The sequence below is a fragment of the Strigops habroptila genome, chromosome 20 (assembly GCF_004027225.2).
Source record: "Strigops habroptila isolate Jane chromosome 20, bStrHab1.2.pri, whole genome shotgun sequence".
Lineage (NCBI taxonomy): Eukaryota > Metazoa > Chordata > Aves > Psittaciformes > Psittacidae > Strigops > Strigops habroptila.
In genome coordinates, this window is record NC_044296.2 from 2,036,888 (window position 1) to 2,053,252 (window position 16,365).

The window sequence follows — 16,365 nt, forward strand, 5'->3', positions numbered from 1 at the left end:
TGTGGGGTCAGGGCTCTGTTCCTCTGAGGCCAAACCTACAACTGGGGTTTATCTGCCTTTCCCTGCTTTTTGTTCTTCACTGCTGGAATGGTGCTCCTGCCCCGTTCTGCTTTCCCTACACTCTTTAAGTTCTCTCCAGCTGGTTTTTGGAGGAGGATGCGATGCTCTTCGTTGGCTCCTCCACCGGTTGGGGCCGGGCCCTGTGCCTTGGCCCAGTCAGCACCGCGCTCCCCGGACAGCTCCGGCGGCCTGTGCTGCTCCGGAACCGTTCGCCGCGGTCCGCGTTTCCCCTCCGGCGCGGCTTGGCGGCGCCCTGAGGAGGGCTACCCGCAGGGCGTGGGCGGGCTGACGGGCGGCCCTCTCAGCCAATGGGCGGTTGGTCTTCCCGCCGGTGGCCAATGGGAGGGCGTCGTGGGCGGGCGCCGTGCGGGGTCTGCTCGGACGGGGCGCGAGCGGGAGCCGGCGCGTGAGTGGGGGTCGGGGGGGGGGGGGAGGAGGCCGTTGCCGGGGTAACCGGGGGTGGCGGTTGGGGGGGCCCGAGGGGCGGGCTCGTGAGGTAACGGCGGGGGGGGCGGTGCGGGAGGGCTGGGGCTGGGCCCCGCTGCAGCGGGTCTCAACCGAGGCGGTGAACCCCTCTCCCGGTAACCCTCGTACGGTGCCCCCCTCATCTCTGCGCCCTTGCGGGGTGCGCCAGGCGCTGGTGGCCTGGGAGGAGCCCCAGCAACCCCGTTCTTCAGGGTGACCAGGACGGTTTTAAGCGGTTTCAGGTGTTGGGAGGTGCTGGGACAAGAGCAGCTCTGGGGGAATCCCGCCTGGTTTCAGCATCGCGCAGGCTTTGCTGTGTCGGGGGCATCGTGAGCCTGTGCTTTTTGACGGGAAAACCGAGATTTAAAGGATCATACTAAGGTCTGGAGCACAAGTGTGATGAGGAACGGCTGAGGGACCTGGGGGGGTTTAGTCTGGAGAAGAGAAGGCTCAGGGGGGACCTTCTCGCTCTCTGCAACTGCCTGACAGGAGGATGGAGCCAGGAGGGGGCTGGTCTCTGCTCCCAAGGAACAAGGGATGGGACAAGAGGAAACGGCCTCAAGCTGCACCAGGGCAGGTTTAGATGGAGCTGAGGAACAATTCCTGCCCCAAAGGGTGCTCAGGCATTGGAACAGGCTGCCCAGGGCAGAGCTGGACTCACCGTCCCTGCAAGTGTTCACACACCGTATAGACAAGGCCCTCAGTGCCATGGGTTAGTGGTGGCCTTGGCAGTGCTGGGGAACGGGTGGACTTGATGAGCTTAAAGGCCTTTTCCAACCCGGTTGTTTCTAAGAATATATTTATTTTCCTCTATATAGGGCTCTCAGCTTTATATAATATCTCTTCTTGCTGGCATGGTTCATTATGGGCTGCTAAGCCAAGCAGTACCTGTCCTGAGTTAATTCTTTCTTACAGAAGGCTTTCAGGCTGGTGAAGTAGTCCAGACATTGGCAGTGTTGGCTCCTGAACGCTGGGCTGTTGGCAAGAGCAGGCAAGGAGAAACACAAGGTATTTCTTGTATTTACTGCTTCGTTCTTCACTAAGCTGCTTTGGCCCCACGTCGGGAGGAGAACGGCTGCTCCCACCTGCTGTGGGGACCTTGAGGCTTTATGCTCTGTTGGGGGCTGTTGCTGGGTTAGAAAAAGGAAGAATAAAAGCCTTGTGAGCTGTGTCAGCGCAGCACTGAGGAGCGTTGGCAGTCCTGGGGTCAATGTCTCTGGAGAAGGGAGCCTGCTGTCAGCTGCATCGATGGGCTGCCTGCTGCGGAAGCCCTGTCAATGTACATTGAGCTTTCAGGCTCTGGACTGACTTGTTCAGACCTGGCTTGTGTGCTGGGTTCTCCCCAGAGCAAGTCAGTCAGTGGCATCTGAGCAGGGTTTTCTTGGGATGAACATCACTTCCCATGGGTGCTGAGAACCCATGGCCTGACCACCATGACCTCTCTCTGTTTGCTTCTGCTTGAACTGCATGCTTGGAGAAGATAGAAAAAAGCTTTAACCCCCCCCATACCAAGTACAGAATCATTGAGGCTCTTTCCTTTAATCATTCACTTAACTTTTAATAAAAACCACCATTTCTGCCCCTGTGCATCGCAAGTGTGGGTGTTAGCGTGGCTGGGAGTGTTCAGTGTTAGTTTGTTACCCCAGTGCACTCTGTCTGACAGCCTTTACCCGGTGATCTGCAAGAGACCCTTCTCAAGGTGCCATTGGTTTGACTTTACAAGTCAATTTTGTGTAAGTGGTAAGAGCAGCAGTGGAGGGACCTGTTCACATTTATGTATTTAAAAAAATAGATTTGACAATGTTCTTTTCTGAAATGGTTTTTAGGAAAACAAGTTTCACTGCATGTAACCTGGAGGGAAATGCTTTAATATTTCAGATCAAGTCAGTTTTTGTGACCTAGGCAACTCAAATCTTCTGTCTTTCTCTTGTATGAAACAACCTCTGCTTTCTCTTTTGTCACACCCTGTGGATGATAGAGAACCTTGCAGGTAAATTCTCTGTAGGGTTTCTCTTTAGAGACATGGGTATTGATCAGCAATCAACACTCCTACTGATTCCTGGTACAGCACAGTAGAGGCTCTGACCTGCTCTAGCGAGATGGTGATGGTGGCTCAGGAAACTGAGCAGGAATTAATCCAATAGTCTAGTTTCAAGGATATCACAAAACCCCCCCGTGTGAATGTGGGCAGAAGATCTTTAAGTTCATTTCTGCGTGACAGATACCACCAGCCCAAGTCCATATTCTTTTCTCACTGTTAGAAACCAAAGACTTGATCCTTTGGTTGGACTGTACTGCAGGGTCAGGTGGTTTGTGTCTGTCATGGTGAGATGTTTGAAGTGAAACCTCTACAACCATATGCTGTGCCAGTTTGCTGTGGCTGGTACAATTCTCACAAGGTTTTTAAGTTACTGTTTGCTGCAGTTACATTTTTCTCTGATGGTTTCTCTACTTGCTGTGGCAGGGTTGCTGCTGTCAACTCTTCCTGCTGCCTCTGGGGAGTTACAGGGGTTGCTATGCAGAGGGTGGCTGTGCTTTGGGATGCTTCTATAGGAAAATCTCTCTTGTTTCACTCCTGTCCACAGGGGCTGAGTCCAGGAGCACTTTCCCCTTGAGGTCTGTCTGCCATTGCCTGCTGATGTGCCTGCTCTAAGGGCAGCTGGAGAGACCCCCACTAGCTGCTGTCCACAAGGCCATTGAGTGGGGAGTGTTCACCAGGAAGCACAATGAAGATTGTGGTGGCCAAAGTGCTGTGTCTCCTGGGCATCTGTGTCCTCATGCTAGTGGGGTCCCTCCTTCCTGTCAAGATAATCGAGGCTGATTACGAGAAAGCTTATCGCTCCAAGAAGGTTCTTGCCCTCTGCAATTCTTTTGGAGGAGGAGTCTTCCTGGCCACGTGCTTCAACGCTTTGCTGCCTGCTGTGAGAGAAAAGGTAACTGCTTCTGAGCCCCTCTCCTATGAGCAGTTTTAGTCAACCAGTGCCACTGTGTTCAGGACCGCTGTGCAGGGGAAGCAGCCTCCCTGCCCTGCAGGCCCCCAGACCTCTGAGCTGGTGGGAATAGTGGAATAGCCACTCCAGCCAGAGCAGCTCATGAAGCTTCCTCATAAATGGCTGTACTGTGCCTGGTACCCAAGAGCTGTGCCCATCTCCCATTCAGCTACTGCTCCTGTCCAGATGGAGATCTGTTTAGTTTTTAATGCAGAAGGAGGCTGAGCATCATCTGGGTGTGAGGCTCAGAACTCCTCTTGTTTAGAGCGTGTTGAAAGCATTAGCAGCCACAAACCTTGCCCTGGAAGGCAAATAGGTTCCTTGTCTCCTGCGCTGAGGCCTGGGTACAAGGGTACAGGAAGCATCATGGATTAATTTTGTCTCCATTTAGAGTTGTGTGAGCACAACAGGAATGTTACCCTTTTTGAGGGACAAAGGTGATTGATTCACTGTGGATTGTTTGCTTCTTTCCAGCTCAATGAAGTTCTTAGGCAGGGGAACGTGACCACTGACTACCCGGTGGCTGAGACCATCATGATGGTCGGCTTCTTTGTGACGATCTTTGTGGAGCAGCTCATCTTGACTTTCCAGAAGGAAAAACCTTCCTTCATTGACTTGGAGACCTTCAATGCTGGTTCGGATGTTGGGAGTGACTCTGAATACGAGAGTCCTTTCATCGCATCTTCCCGCGGGCGCCCGTTGTACAGTGAACACAGTCACCACTCACATGGCCTGAACATCCAGGAGCTTTCCCGCTCCAGCCCCATACGGCTCGTTGGGCTGGGGTTTGCTTTGTGCACACACTCCATCTTCGAGGGACTGGCCCTGGGCTTGCAGGAGGAGGGTGACAAAGTCATGAGCTTGTTCGTAGGAGTTGCCGTTCACGAGACGCTGGTAGCAGTGGCGTTGGGCATCAGCATGGCCAAGACCTCGTTGCCGCTGAAGGATGCTGTGAAGATGGCTGTGACAGTGAGCCTGATGATTCCTCTGGGCATTAGCATTGGGATGGGGATTGAGAGCACCCAGAACGCAGCCAGCAACATTACTTCCCTGATCCTGCAAGGCATCGCAGGGGGCACTTTCTTGTTCATCACCTTCTTTGAGATCCTTGCAAAGGAGTTGGAAGAAAAGAACAACCGTCTCTTGAAGGTTCTCTTCCTAGTGCTGGGCTATGCAGCTCTGGCTGGGCTGGTCTTCTTCAAGTGGTGAACACAGGAGCAATGGGAAGCAAACCTCACCTCCTTCCCTGGCAAAGAGCGCCAGAGATGAGCTTCTCTTCAGCCAAAGGGGATGCTGAAGCTCAATGGCTCAGTGAAACATCACAGTCCAGGTGGTATTTCCATATTGACCTAAAGAAGGAGGATTTCTTCCTGTGTGCCCAGAGGGAGATAAAGATGAGTGTCCCAATGTAGGTGTCACAGGTATTGTCCCTCCTCCCCAGATCTGCAGGCACAGCAGCTTGTGCAGAGATTAGTTGAGACAAACATTAAGAATCTGATTCTAAGGCTGCCTTCAAGGAGCTTGTGAAGCATGTGGTTTCCTGTTAACCTGCACAGCCAGCCTCTTCCCTCCTTCCCCTCACACTCATTACACAATCCGGGGCTGAGACTCTGCTTCCTTCACTCTTGGGCTCTGAGAAGGTGAGAAACAATAACAGAAATAAAGTCAAAAGCAAGTGTGATCATGGATTGCACAGCTGCACTAAGCTGCTTTTGCTAGCTTAGTTTTGAGCAATGCCTGGTTGTGAGAGCTGCCAAAAATCATCCCTTCTGGGCCTGTGGTGCGCCTGGTGCCACAGCTCCCCCCAGCAGAGCTTCCATCCTAATCCATGATGACTCAGGAGCTTTTGTTTTGGACTTATTAATGGACAAAATGAGGCCAGGCTGCTGTCCCATGCTTCATTCTCTGCATCTCATCCATATGTTGAGCATTCCATAAGGAAAACCTCCAGCAGAGTGCTAATGTACCATTTGGAAATCTTCATGTCCCTGTCCGAAGGCCTTTCTACAGCATTCCCCCAGCCTGGGGACCACTAGTTTGTAAGAAACGAGCAGCAGCAATTTCCAGCAATAATATTTTAAGGGCAAATGCTTGTGGTGGAATGGTCTGTGGTGAAATGGGTTTAGCAGCTGCCATCAGATGTGGATTTGTGCTTCCTGCTCTCAGTGCTGGCAGGCTCACGTGGCTGTGCTGCATTACAGAGGCTTTGCAGGGTGTCTTGTTGGAGTGGGAGAAATCTCTTCCCTTGGGCTTAAGGAGGTTGTGGAAGGGCTGATTAGAGGCACTGTGCAGGAGCAGCTCTCCCGTGGCTCCAGAGTGCAGCTCCAGGGAAGCTCAGCACGCTGCGCATCCCGTCGTGATCATTGGATTTACCCTCCTGGCTGAAGAGCTCGGATCAGAGCCTGGAGCTGGGAACTTGCCCTCCCCGCTGCCTCCTGCTGCTGTGACATGAGTGAGCCTTTGCTTCTGCAGCAGCTTCCACAGGCAGAGCAAAGCTCTTTGGAAGTGCTGATGGAATTATAATGGGCTTAGCTGTGGTGCAGTCCCTGTTAGTGTGATCCAAAGTGGGAAGAAGGATGGGTGAGACGGTGAAACAGCATCTTGGAGGCAGTGGTTGGCACAGCTGCAGCATATGGAGGCTGATGAGGATCATCTGACACTTCCTGGTGCTAGCTATTTTAATTGCTACAACATACCAAAGTCAATTAATCTTGCTTTGAAAAACCTGGAGTGGAAGGGGGAAGGGAGAGTTATTTTAGGCCTCAGACGACATAAATGAGCAGGGCCTGAGGAGAACATAATATGCCTGGACGTGGTAAAGCTCTGTGTTATTTCACTTCTGCAGCCAGCTCGTGTGGGTAGTGTGGCTCCTGTTGGCGGTCTCTCAGTGCTGGTGGCTGTCCTGGGACACTTGCTGGGGGAGCACGATGCTGACTGTCCCTGTGTGGGCACAGCCGCTGTGGCTTAGTCGCTTGTAGGTGCTTTCTCCTATACAAGGGCAAATATGTGAAGGCCAGAAGGCAGGTGTATCCCAGCACCCCATTTCCCATCCTCATCTTCCTCATCCTTCCATGGGCCTGGCCCCATCTGCATTCCAGGGCTGAGGTACTAAAGCCAGGACAAGCTGTTGATGTGAGATTTCTTAACCTGTGCCCAAGAGATCAGTAGGGATCCACTAATGGGAGCTGGGATCATGGATCCCCCCAGCCCTCTCTGGGTCTGGGGTCAGTGTGACAGTGGGGGGCCAGGCTGGAGCCTCTGGTTTACACCCCTCTTCAGGTGGAGCTGGCAGGGGGGCTGAGCTGTCCCCCCTCTTCCTGCTACCCTGGAGAGCTTTATTCACCTGTGAGTGGCAGAGTCCAGTGTTCCTGGCTTGGTTTACGGGCAGAGGAGGATGAGCCTTATCTACTGCTCCCAATAAAGTCTCTGGCCTCCATCCTTTCGTATCACTTGTTCATTTGAAGTCACCGTTGTTCCACCACGTCCCCTGATCATGCAATGGGGGCACGTGCAGATCTTCTGGCAGGCAAACCCCAGCCTGAGCTCCGAGGGCGAGCGCAGGGGCAGAACCCTCCTGTCCCCCCCCCTTCTCCCATCCCACTCTGCATCGCAGTGATTCAGCCCTGCGTGTGCAGCCAGCAGCGGCCCCATTGCGTAAGGCTTGGCGGGGAGCTGGGGACTGAATGAAGCAGAGGAGGAGCCACAGCTAAAATGATCAAGGAAACTCATTCATTTCCTCTAACGAGTAGTATCCATCCAGCTCGTAACGCTGTGGGGGACTGCGGGCAGGGGGCTGCGTGGCAGGGTGGCCTTTCATCACGGGGTGCCAGTCAGGGCCCTGTCCCCATTCCCAAGAGGGAAGGCTGGTGGTGTGTCCCCCCGCCCCCGCCGCTTGCTTCCTGCTGGGCCCATCAGTGCTCCTCAAGGGACACGTGCTGGTGGCTGCTATTAATAGGAGCTGCGGATTTTAATTGCTGCCGTGCAGGAGTGAGCACGAGTCAGGCAGCTCCAGCGCTGGTAGCTCCCCACCTCCGCAGTGACCTTCCAACTCTTGGGGCCTGTGGTCACCTCAAGCTCCAGCCCCACTGTCCCCAGGGTGGGGCAGAGCACCCACAGCTCCTGGAGCTGTGCCATGGCTGCAGGCCCCTTTCTGAGGATAGTCAGCCCTTGAGCTCTAAGTGGCTCAGGTCCCAGTTGTGCTCGGCTGCACTGGGGAGGTGGGGGGGGTCCCACAGCCCCAGCAGATGCCACCCGAGGACCCCCAGTGTGTCACTTGACAGGGTGCTGTGGCCAAGGAGCAGCTCTGCCCCTGGCTGGGGCCTCTCCAGAGTTTTGGGGCTACTGATCCTGCTCTGCCATGGCACCTGGAGAGGGGACACCATCGCTGGTGACAGAGTCGCTGTGCCGTGTCCCCAAAGCCCAGTGTCGCTGCCTAAGCCACCCCCAACTTCACGGGGGCTCACAGCACCCCGCTGCTGCCTGCGCCCTGCCAGCACGGGGTGTCAGCACCTGTCCATCCTGCTTGTGTGTCCCTGTATCCCCTGTCACCACCTGCGGGGCCCCGTCCCCGTGCTGGGCTGTGCATTCCTGTCTGTGCATCCATGTTCCTCTTCGTGTGTGTCTGTGTCCACATGTTCATGGGTGGCCCCTGTCCGTGCGTCCCCATCCACGTGTATCCCCGTCTGTCTGTCCCCGTCCCTGTCCGTCTGTCCTCGGCCCGGAGCCGCTCGGGGCTGGGCCCGGGGGTCCGGCGGCCCCGGGCGGGGCGGGCGCGGCGGGCGGGGCCGGCGGCGGGGCGGGATCGGCTCTGCGGCGGCCGCACCGCACCGAGCCGTGCCGTGCCGCACCGCGCCGAGCCCCCGCCGGGCCGGGCCGAGCCCCGCCGCACCGAGCCGAGCCCCGCCGCGCCGGGCGGACCGGAGCCCCCGCTCCGGGGCCGCCCCGGGCCGGGCCATGCGCTGAGGCCGCCTCGCAGCCCGCAGCCAAGGGCGGATCCTGGGCAGGACACGGTGAGGCGCGGGCACCGCAATGCGACCGGCGCGGCGGGCAGCTGGGGAGGCAGGGGAGGGACGCGGGGGTGCCCTGGGCGAGGACACGGCTGGGGAGCGGAGCCGGGACCCCGGCCCGGTGCGGCGGGACCCTGGTCTTTGCCCGCCATCCTTCCATCCTGCCCCTGCCACCTCCATCCTGCCCCTTCCCCTGCCCGCCATCTCCATCCTGCCCTCCATCCATCCCTCCCTTCTGCCTCTGCCCTGCATCACGACCACCAGACCCCCCCCCACCAGCTGTTTGTCTCCTCCAGCGCTGGTGTCCAAGTGGGAGGATGCTGAGGAGTGCTGGTGGGGTGAAGAGCCCCCCAGCCGGATCATGCCGGGGCTGCACCCCGGGCTGGCTGGTGACCCCATCCCCGGGAGCCATGGGGAGGCCGTGGCCTGGGTGGGCAGATGCAGAGGGCAGTGTGGGGTTGCGACAGTGCTGGGCACCCCCGGGTGCCATGAAGGCCCCTCTAGCCCAGCCCCTTGGTCCCAGTGCCCCGCGCTGTGGCCATGAGGCCGGGGGCACTTTTGTCTGCAGGACCCTCACCAGCCCCGGCCAAGATCTGATGTTCCCCTGCTCCAGCCCTGGCCCCATGAGCCAGTGATGTTTGTGACACGGTAGAATCAAAGGGGTGTTTTTCTGCCCTGTGTGCAGGGACCCCTCGATAGGGCAAGCTTCTTGGGTGCCCAAGGCCACAGTGATGGGCTCCTTCTCCAGCTCCCAACTGCTTGCTCCCCTGTTTTTCCAGGCACCAGCCCCTGCCTGGGTGTTTGGGAACGTGCTGGAGTTTTGGAGCTGCTTGTGGGATCTGGTGCTGTAGGGTGGGGATGCCGTGGCCATGGGAAGGAGCTGGTTCCCCCAGAGATGACTGGGGATGGAGGAGCTGTGGTGCCCAGCGTAGGGCTGCCCGAGGTGCTTTGCTCTCCCCCTCTTCCAGACTTGTTGGTCCCTGGATTGAGGTGGAGGGTAGCGTGAGTGGTGCTGGCTGGGGACAGACTTGACTGCCTCCAGCATCTGCCCTAAGCAGTGTCACTCTCCTCCCACCCCGCTTGTTGCTGTTGGCGGGGCACCTCCAGAATCCCTGTCCCATGGCCAAGCCTCTGTGGTGCCCTGCGTGTGCTGGGGACACCTTATGGGGCAGAGCTGATGCTGCCATTCCTGTGCTGCAGCAGGGAAACTGAGGCAGGGTCTGGCCGAGGCAATGCTCAGCCTGGGGCTTGGCATCAGCGTCTTGTTGTGCCTCCTCGTTCCACATCGTGGGGCTGCATCACTTGGGGGGGTACAAGTGGGGACCCTGCCAGGCCCCATGCATCCTGTGCGAGGGGTTTGGCAGCATGAGGGAGGCCATAGGGGTCTCCGAGCCTGCAGGCCACAAGCCCACAGCCATGCCACGCTCTTCCCTGGTGCCCATGTCTCTCTGCCCCCTGCTGCATCGCCAGTGTGAGTGGAGCAGAGGGATGGCATAGCACGGGACAGCATGACACAGGGCACAGTGCGAGGTGGCACTGGGTGGCAGGGCAGGCACTGAGGACTGAATGTGAAATGGCACCTCTGCACTTGGCAGCCGCAGCAGCCATGCGAGGCAGAGCTGGAGGGGCTCTGGGTGCCATCAAGCCCTCCCTGGGCCGGCAGCTGCCCCATGCGGTTGTTCTTGCTGCCTGGGGACTCTGGGGGTCCCGCGGCACTCAGTGTATGTGTGTCCCCCCCCTGCAGTGCTGGTGGCCGCGGCTCTGCCATATGGCTGCAGCGGGCGGCTGGTAAAAATAGCCAAAGCTGCTGCACCCCAGGCGTGCCGTGAGCACCCTGCAAGGGCACCTCAAGGGCATGGGGGGGGCCGGGACCCTCCAGTGCATTGGCCTGGTTGGAGCAGGGGGGCTGCATCTCTAAAGGGGCTGTCCACTGGGGTTGGGGGGGGCCTGCCCCATTCTCCCCCCCCCCAGACTGGTGCCTGGAGGGGTTCCATCCCGAAGCCCCCACTGCCGTGTGACACCTCCCTGTGCCCTCTCCCTCGCAGCAGTGACAGCATCCGCAGGGCAAGATGCCGGAGCAGAGCAACGATTACCGGGTGGTGGTGTTCGGTGCTGGTGGCGTGGGCAAGAGCTCACTGGTGCTGCGCTTTGTGAAGGGGACCTTCCGGGACACGTATATCCCCACCATTGAGGACACCTACCGCCAGGTCATCAGCTGTGACAAGAGCGTCTGCACCCTGCAGATCACCGACACCACAGGCAGCCACCAGTTCCCAGCCATGCAGCGCCTCTCCATCTCCAAGGGCCATGCCTTCATCCTGGTCTTCTCTGTCACCAGCAAGCAGTCCCTGGAGGAGCTGAAGCCCATCTACCAGCAGATTGTGCAGATCAAGGGCAGTGTGGAGAGCATCCCCATCATGCTGGTGGGCAACAAGTGTGACGAGACCCAGCGGGAGGTGGAAAGCAGGGAGGGGGAGGCCATGGCCAAGGAGTGGAAATGCGCCTTCATGGAGACCTCAGCCAAGATGAACTACAATGTCAAGGAGCTCTTCCAAGAGCTGCTGAACCTGGAGAAGAGGAGGAATGTGAGCCTCACCATCGATGGGAAGCGCTCCAGCAAGCAGAAGAGGACAGACAAAATCAAGGGGAAGTGCAGCATCATGTAAAGCCCCAGACTGGCCCGCACCCCCCCTCCAGTTCACCTCCCTCTTCCCCATGGCTGGATGTGGCATCGCAGCGGGGCCATCCCCTCGTCCTCTGTGCCATCACTGTGACTGTGTGGGGACACTGCGGCGCACTAGTGGCATGGGCTGCGCTCGCCTCAGGTCTTGGGGTGAAGATGGGGCATCCCAACGAGCTGAGGGGTGCTCGACCGCCCCACGCTCGGCACAACGGGACCAGGGACACGCAGCCAGGCACCACTGGGGAGCACATGGATGCACACACACCCCCCTCCGCGTTCTCTGCAGCACAACTGGCGGCACCGGCTGGTCCCGTTCCTGTCCCCTCCCTGGTGGGAGTCCCCACATTGGTCCTCGTGGTGGGAAGGACGGTGCAGCATGAGGGTGTCGGTGTCACCCCTGGGGACAGTCACTCGCGTCCCAGTTGCTCCGCGCACCCCTGTCTGCACGCCATCGCGCTCTGCTCCTGCAGGCAGAGACCTGGGGTAGGAGCAGCCCCTGCTCGGTGCCCGCTCACCCCTTGCCCCCAGCCCTGCCCCGGCACCGTGGCCCCTCCTGCCCCTCGCAGCCCCTTGCCCCCTGCCCAGTTCTGGTGCCGCAGCCAGGAGCCACCAGTCCAAGCACAAAGCATCGGGTCCGAGGGAGGTCCTGACCCAGCACAATCCTGGTGAGCTCCGGTGGGAGACCCCCGGCCCCCCCGCCGCTGCCCCGTGAGCCCCACAGCCTGGCTGGGCCGCGATGCCGCAGCGATGGGCGCTGCTGCTCCCTGCCGGTGGGCGGCGTGTCCCCCCATCCTGCAGTCCCTGCTGCAGGGTGGCCTTTGGCCCCACACCCTAGGGACCCCCAACACCCCACCCCCAGCTCTGGTGCAGCCCTGCTTGTTCCCCCGTGGCCGGAGTGGGGTCCCCGCGCTGTCACCAGCCCCTCATCCCAGCGAGGTTTGTCCCCTTGCTCCGGCCCTGCTCACCCTGTGCCAGGGCCCCTGGGGCTGTCCCCAAGGGCGTGTCCCTGGACAGGGTGAGCCCCCCCCGCGCCGCTGTGCCCAGCTCTCCGCACCCTTGGCTTTTTACAACATGACCTGAGCACCCAGGGGACGAGGTGACGTTATGATGTAGCCTTTATTCTAGAAATAGTCTTCCTTCAATAAAGAGATGAGAAATGCTCCTGCGTCACCGCAGAGCAGCACCCGGCCAGGACCACGCGGGGGGGGCCACGGCTCGGCACAAAGCGGGTGCGAGGAGGGATAGGGGTGCATGCATGTGCATGCATGTGCATCTGTCTGCATGCTTGACTGTGCATGCAAAGGTGCGCACACGCACGTGCAAGCACACACACGTGTGTATAAGCATCTGTGCTAGTGCATGTGGACATAGCGTGTGCACACGTGCGTGCACCCCAGCAGCCCCCCACCACTGGTCGTTGCCCCCCGCTCCTCGCTGCCAGTGCAGGCTGATGTCCCTGTGGGGAGGAGGTGGGAGCTCGGTGCGTGCGTCATCATGCCTGTTGCCTTGGAAACCATCTGCTCCCCGGGCACGGGAGCCGTGTGGGCATGTGTGCGCGGGCGGGGGGTGGCGGGGGAGCGGGGCTGCCGCAGCCTGCGGGGCCTTGGCATGGGCATGGCCCCACCGGGATGTCATGGCTCCATGGGCACGGTTCCGTGGGGATGTCATGGCTCCATGGGCATGGACACGGCTCCGTGGGGACAGCTACAGACACATCCCTGGGCACAGTCATGGCTCTCTGGGGATGGTCACGGCTCCATGGGGATGGTCACAAGTCCGTGGGGATGCTCAGAGCTCCATGGGGACAGCCACAGCTCCACAGGGATGTCACGGCTCCCTGGCACTGGCGATGGGAACCACTCCTGTCCCCATGTCCCTCCTGTCTCTATGTCCCTCCTTCCTGAGGGCTGCAAGGAGCCAGGACCTTCAGGCAGGAAAGCAGAATGGGCACAGACAGGTATTGGGGACATTCGATGCTGGTCCCCACCTGCTGGGAACCCCAGGATCCCCAGGCAAGGCTGAGGGGCTCACGGGCTTCGGGGGGGGGGGGGGGGGGGCAGAAACCTGTCTGTGGACTCCTGTGCTGAGAACCCCCAGTGCCCACAGCGTCTCTGCAACGCCTTCAGCTTGCAAACAGAACATCTCTGCCTCCCTGTTCCTGGGTCTCTCATCCCACATCTTTGCCCCCATCCTCCTGTCTCCCACTGTCCCCCCACCCTGGCTGGTGCAGATGGAGACCTGTATCAGTCGAGCCACCACGGAGCAGGAGCTCGGTCCTGCTGCCTCTTGGGATGCTCCAAGGGATGTCCCTCAGGATATTATCACTCAGCGAAGGCCACTTTCTCCAAGGAGGGTCTGGGTAGCTCTGGCCACTGCAACCCCCCTGTGCTCAAGCCCGGCACCCAGCAGCCATCAAACCACTCAGGCCAGGGGCACCTTGAGCCCCCAAAACCTGCAGCCAGGAGCTTGGCTGGGCAGTGGCACAAGATTGAGGTGGACAATCCTCACAGGGCACCCAGTGCCTCCCCCAGGTCTAGAGTTTAAACAAGATATGCCTGAGCATTAGTTAGTGGGATGAGCCATGCTCCAGTCCTTTCTCATTGCTCCCCCAGATGATGAGGAGCTGTTGCTGCAGCCTGCAGCCATAAAATGCACAAACCCGGCATCTGGGACCCAAATCAGCTCCTGGCACCATGCATCACTCCAGGACCTCCTGGCTGCATAGTACATAGTCCCTCATGTCCTCCAAAGGGAGGGGTGGCAGGGAAGGCTCCTGGAAGCGCTCGTGGCCCTTGCAGTGCTGCTCTGAAGCTGGGGAGTTCCCCCTATGCTCCGGCCTATGCCTGGTGCAGCCCCATCTGCAGCCAACGTGGCTTAAAACACCGCGGGTGAGGACATACGGGAGGAAACTGGATTAAGGTTAAAAATCAGCCTTCTCCCCACTAACAGGATTATTGGGTTTTCAGCCCAATCTCGGCGAGCGCTGGCATGTGCCCAGCAGCGGGGCCAGCTCCCCCCGGGCCAGGGGGAGCCAGTGGGGGCAGCCCAGATCGAGCCTTTTTCCATGTCAGTTCATGCTGAGGTTGGAGCTGCAACTGGTACATACTGGTGTGGCCTGGCCGCAGGAGTGGCGGTTGCAGTCCCTCCTGCTCCGCGGTCGTGGCTCTGTCCCTCCACTGGCACTGCAGCTGGGAGCCAGGCACCACTGGGACTCGGCCGGCTGCACTCACCCTGTGCCAGTGGCAGCTGGGAGAATCAAAGCCTTGATTCATGGCCGGGCCAGGCTGGCGAGTGTGATTTCCTGCTCTCCTGGTGCTGTCGGCGTGACTCCCGCCCGTTGCTGATTCATCCCCCTGGATTTTCCCCTCACTGCACAGGTAGAGAAGCTCTGCTGGCACCTTGGTAGTAGGAGACTGAGGCCACGGCCCCCTGGCATGCAAGTGCTGGGCACAGCCCATCTATCCAGTGTAAGCTAGAGCAGCCCCAGGGGCCAGAGCGTTGGGGGACCCGGAAGTGGGGGCAGTGGGGTGGGAGGCTCTGCGCAGGGGCACAGGGCCATCCTCTCACCCCACCCTATGGGCGCCAGGCACCGCAGCCCAGGGTTGGAAAGGCTCTGCCCTGGGAACTTGGGTGGTTTGGGGTGCGCTGGGTCCCGTGAGCCTCCCCCCCCCCGGGGTGCGCGGGGCAGAGCCGGGGCCGCGGGGCGGGGAAGGAGCTCCCTGACGGGTCCCAGTGCCTCGTACCCCGGGCACCACGTGCCGCCGCGCCGTAGCCCGCCCCGCCTCTCATTAATATTAATGAGCTATTCACCTGCGGCCGCCCCGTCCCCCCGCCCCCGTGGCTGATTGGCTGTTCATCCCGCCGCTCCGCAGCCGGCCCCGCCCCCTCAGCGCCCTCCCTCCGCACCGCCGTCGCAACTGAACCTGGCGGACTCGCCCGGACCCGCCTCCTCTCCGGGCTGCTATTGGCGGGCCCCGCGACACGAGCGCTTATTGGTGGGATGAGCCGCCAGTCAGGCGGTGTGGGTGGGGCTAGTCCTGCCCGCGCCCGGCCGGGGCTGGGCAGCAGGGTGCGTTGCGCGGCGGCGCTGGTGTCTGAGGCGGTGGCTCCGCTCTTCCGCCGCTCGGCACCCCGGCCCCGCCGAAACCGGTGAGGAGCCGCCCGCGCCGCGGGGACTGGGGAGGGGGTCAGCATCTGGCGAGCGGGTCGGGGACGGCCGGCACAGGCCGCGGCCTCGCGGAGCCTCTGGCCCGGCCTGGTCCGGCCCTGCCCTGTCCGGGGCCCCTCGCGGCTCGCTGCGGCCCGGGCGGCGGGACGTGGAGGGCTTGGTGGGACTGGGCGAGGGGAGCTCGTGCGGCGTCTTGGAGGGTCCCTGGGCAGGGCGGGAGGGATGGTGGGACCAAGGTGGGGGGATGAAGATGAGGGGGAGGGCCCGGAGGGCCCGGGGGTGCTCTGGGGCTCCAAGTGAAGGAGGGGGGAGGTTGAGAGTGCCCGGCGCAGGGGCCTAGCGCGGGGCTGGTGTTGGAGGTGCTAGGTTGTGGGGTCTGTGGGGGTGCTGGGGTCTTGAGGGCTTTGGGCTGTCTGTGAGGGGTGCCTGGGTGGGCGGAGGGGGGGTGCTGGCCCCCGAGGTAGAGGCTTTGGGGGGCCCTGGGTTGTTGGTTGTCCCATGGGATGCAACGGGTGAGTTGGGCTGGAGTGATGGGGTTAGGAGGGTGCTGGGGTCCTGGGGTGCAGGGCTGGATGAAGAGGACTCCCCGGGTGGGTCAGAGGCTGGGGGCAGTGGGGTGGGCTGGGTTGGGGCTAAGAGGCTCTGGGGGTGCTGGAGCTTGTGACAGAGGAGTGAAGGGTAGGGATGAGCAGCTGAGAGGGTGTCTGACGGGGATCTCAGGGTGCTGGTGGGCTGGGGGGGATAATTTCTGCATGAGGATCAGTGCTAGGAGACACTATGGGGCTGTGTTTGGGGACGTATGTAGAGAGAGGCTGTGCTGTATTGTGGTGGGGGACCCCGAGGTCTTTGGGTGAGCTGCAGCAGGAGGGTGTTGGGGGAAAGGGGCTGTCGTGATGGAAGTGGGGGGCAGCAGGGTGTGTGACTGGAGCTGGAATTGTGAGGAGCATCTCCAGCTTTTGGGTGGATGAGGCAATGAGGGGGCAGTTGTAATCG

At 60.3% G+C, this 16,365-nt stretch overlaps 3 protein-coding genes across 8 annotated transcripts in view; all 3 read left to right on the top strand.

Moving 5' to 3' along the window:
- The first annotated feature begins 421 nt into the window (after positions 1-421).
- On the top strand, positions 422-6,953 carry SLC39A3 (solute carrier family 39 member 3). 3 transcript variants are annotated; one of them, XM_030509163.1, is made up of 4 exons: positions 422-466; positions 1,441-1,533; positions 3,111-3,458; positions 3,990-6,953. In XM_030509163.1, exons 3-4 carry the CDS (start codon positions 3,252-3,254, stop codon positions 4,722-4,724), a joined length of 942 nt encoding a protein of 313 aa, XP_030365023.1. In that variant the 5' UTR covers positions 422-466; positions 1,441-1,533; positions 3,111-3,251; the 3' UTR covers positions 4,725-6,953. The 3 variants fall into 3 exon arrangements, with proteins under 3 accessions (XP_030365023.1, XP_030365024.1, XP_030365025.1); XM_030509165.1 differs by lacking the exon at positions 422-466 and adding an exon at positions 624-906; XM_030509164.1 differs by lacking the exon at positions 422-466 and having other exon boundaries at positions 600-1,533.
- Positions 6,954-8,116: 1,163 nt separating this feature from the next.
- On the top strand, positions 8,117-12,364 carry DIRAS1 (DIRAS family GTPase 1). Its single transcript, XM_030509172.1, has 2 exons — positions 8,117-8,524; positions 10,567-12,364. The coding sequence occupies exon 2, from the start codon at positions 10,591-10,593 to the stop codon at positions 11,185-11,187; it is 597 nt and encodes a 198-aa protein (XP_030365032.1). The 5' UTR covers positions 8,117-8,524; positions 10,567-10,590; the 3' UTR covers positions 11,188-12,364.
- A 2,872-nt stretch (positions 12,365-15,236) lies between these two features.
- GNG7 (G protein subunit gamma 7) overlaps positions 15,237-16,365 on the top strand; it is a 73,005-nt gene continuing 71,876 nt past the window's right edge. For all 4 annotated transcript variants that reach the window (XR_003994745.1, XM_030509409.1, XM_030509411.1 and 1 more), the window contains exon 1: positions 15,237-15,353. The gene's annotated coding sequence lies outside the window, so the exon portion shown is untranslated. The remainder of the gene's footprint in view (positions 15,354-16,365) is intronic.

Bases quoted from the DNA above. Each gene is read 5' to 3' on its own strand.
- SLC39A3 (XM_030509163.1), top strand. From the start codon at position 3,252: ATGAAGATTGTGGTGGCCAAAGTGCTGTGTCTCCTGGGCATCTGTGTC. The intron at 3,459-3,989 runs GTAACTGCTTCT...GCTTCTTTCCAG, and splicing joins TGCCTGCTGTGAGAGAAAAG to CTCAATGAAGTTCTTAGGCA.
- DIRAS1 (XM_030509172.1), top strand. From the start codon at position 10,591: ATGCCGGAGCAGAGCAACGATTACCGGGTGGTGGTGTTCGGTGCTGGT.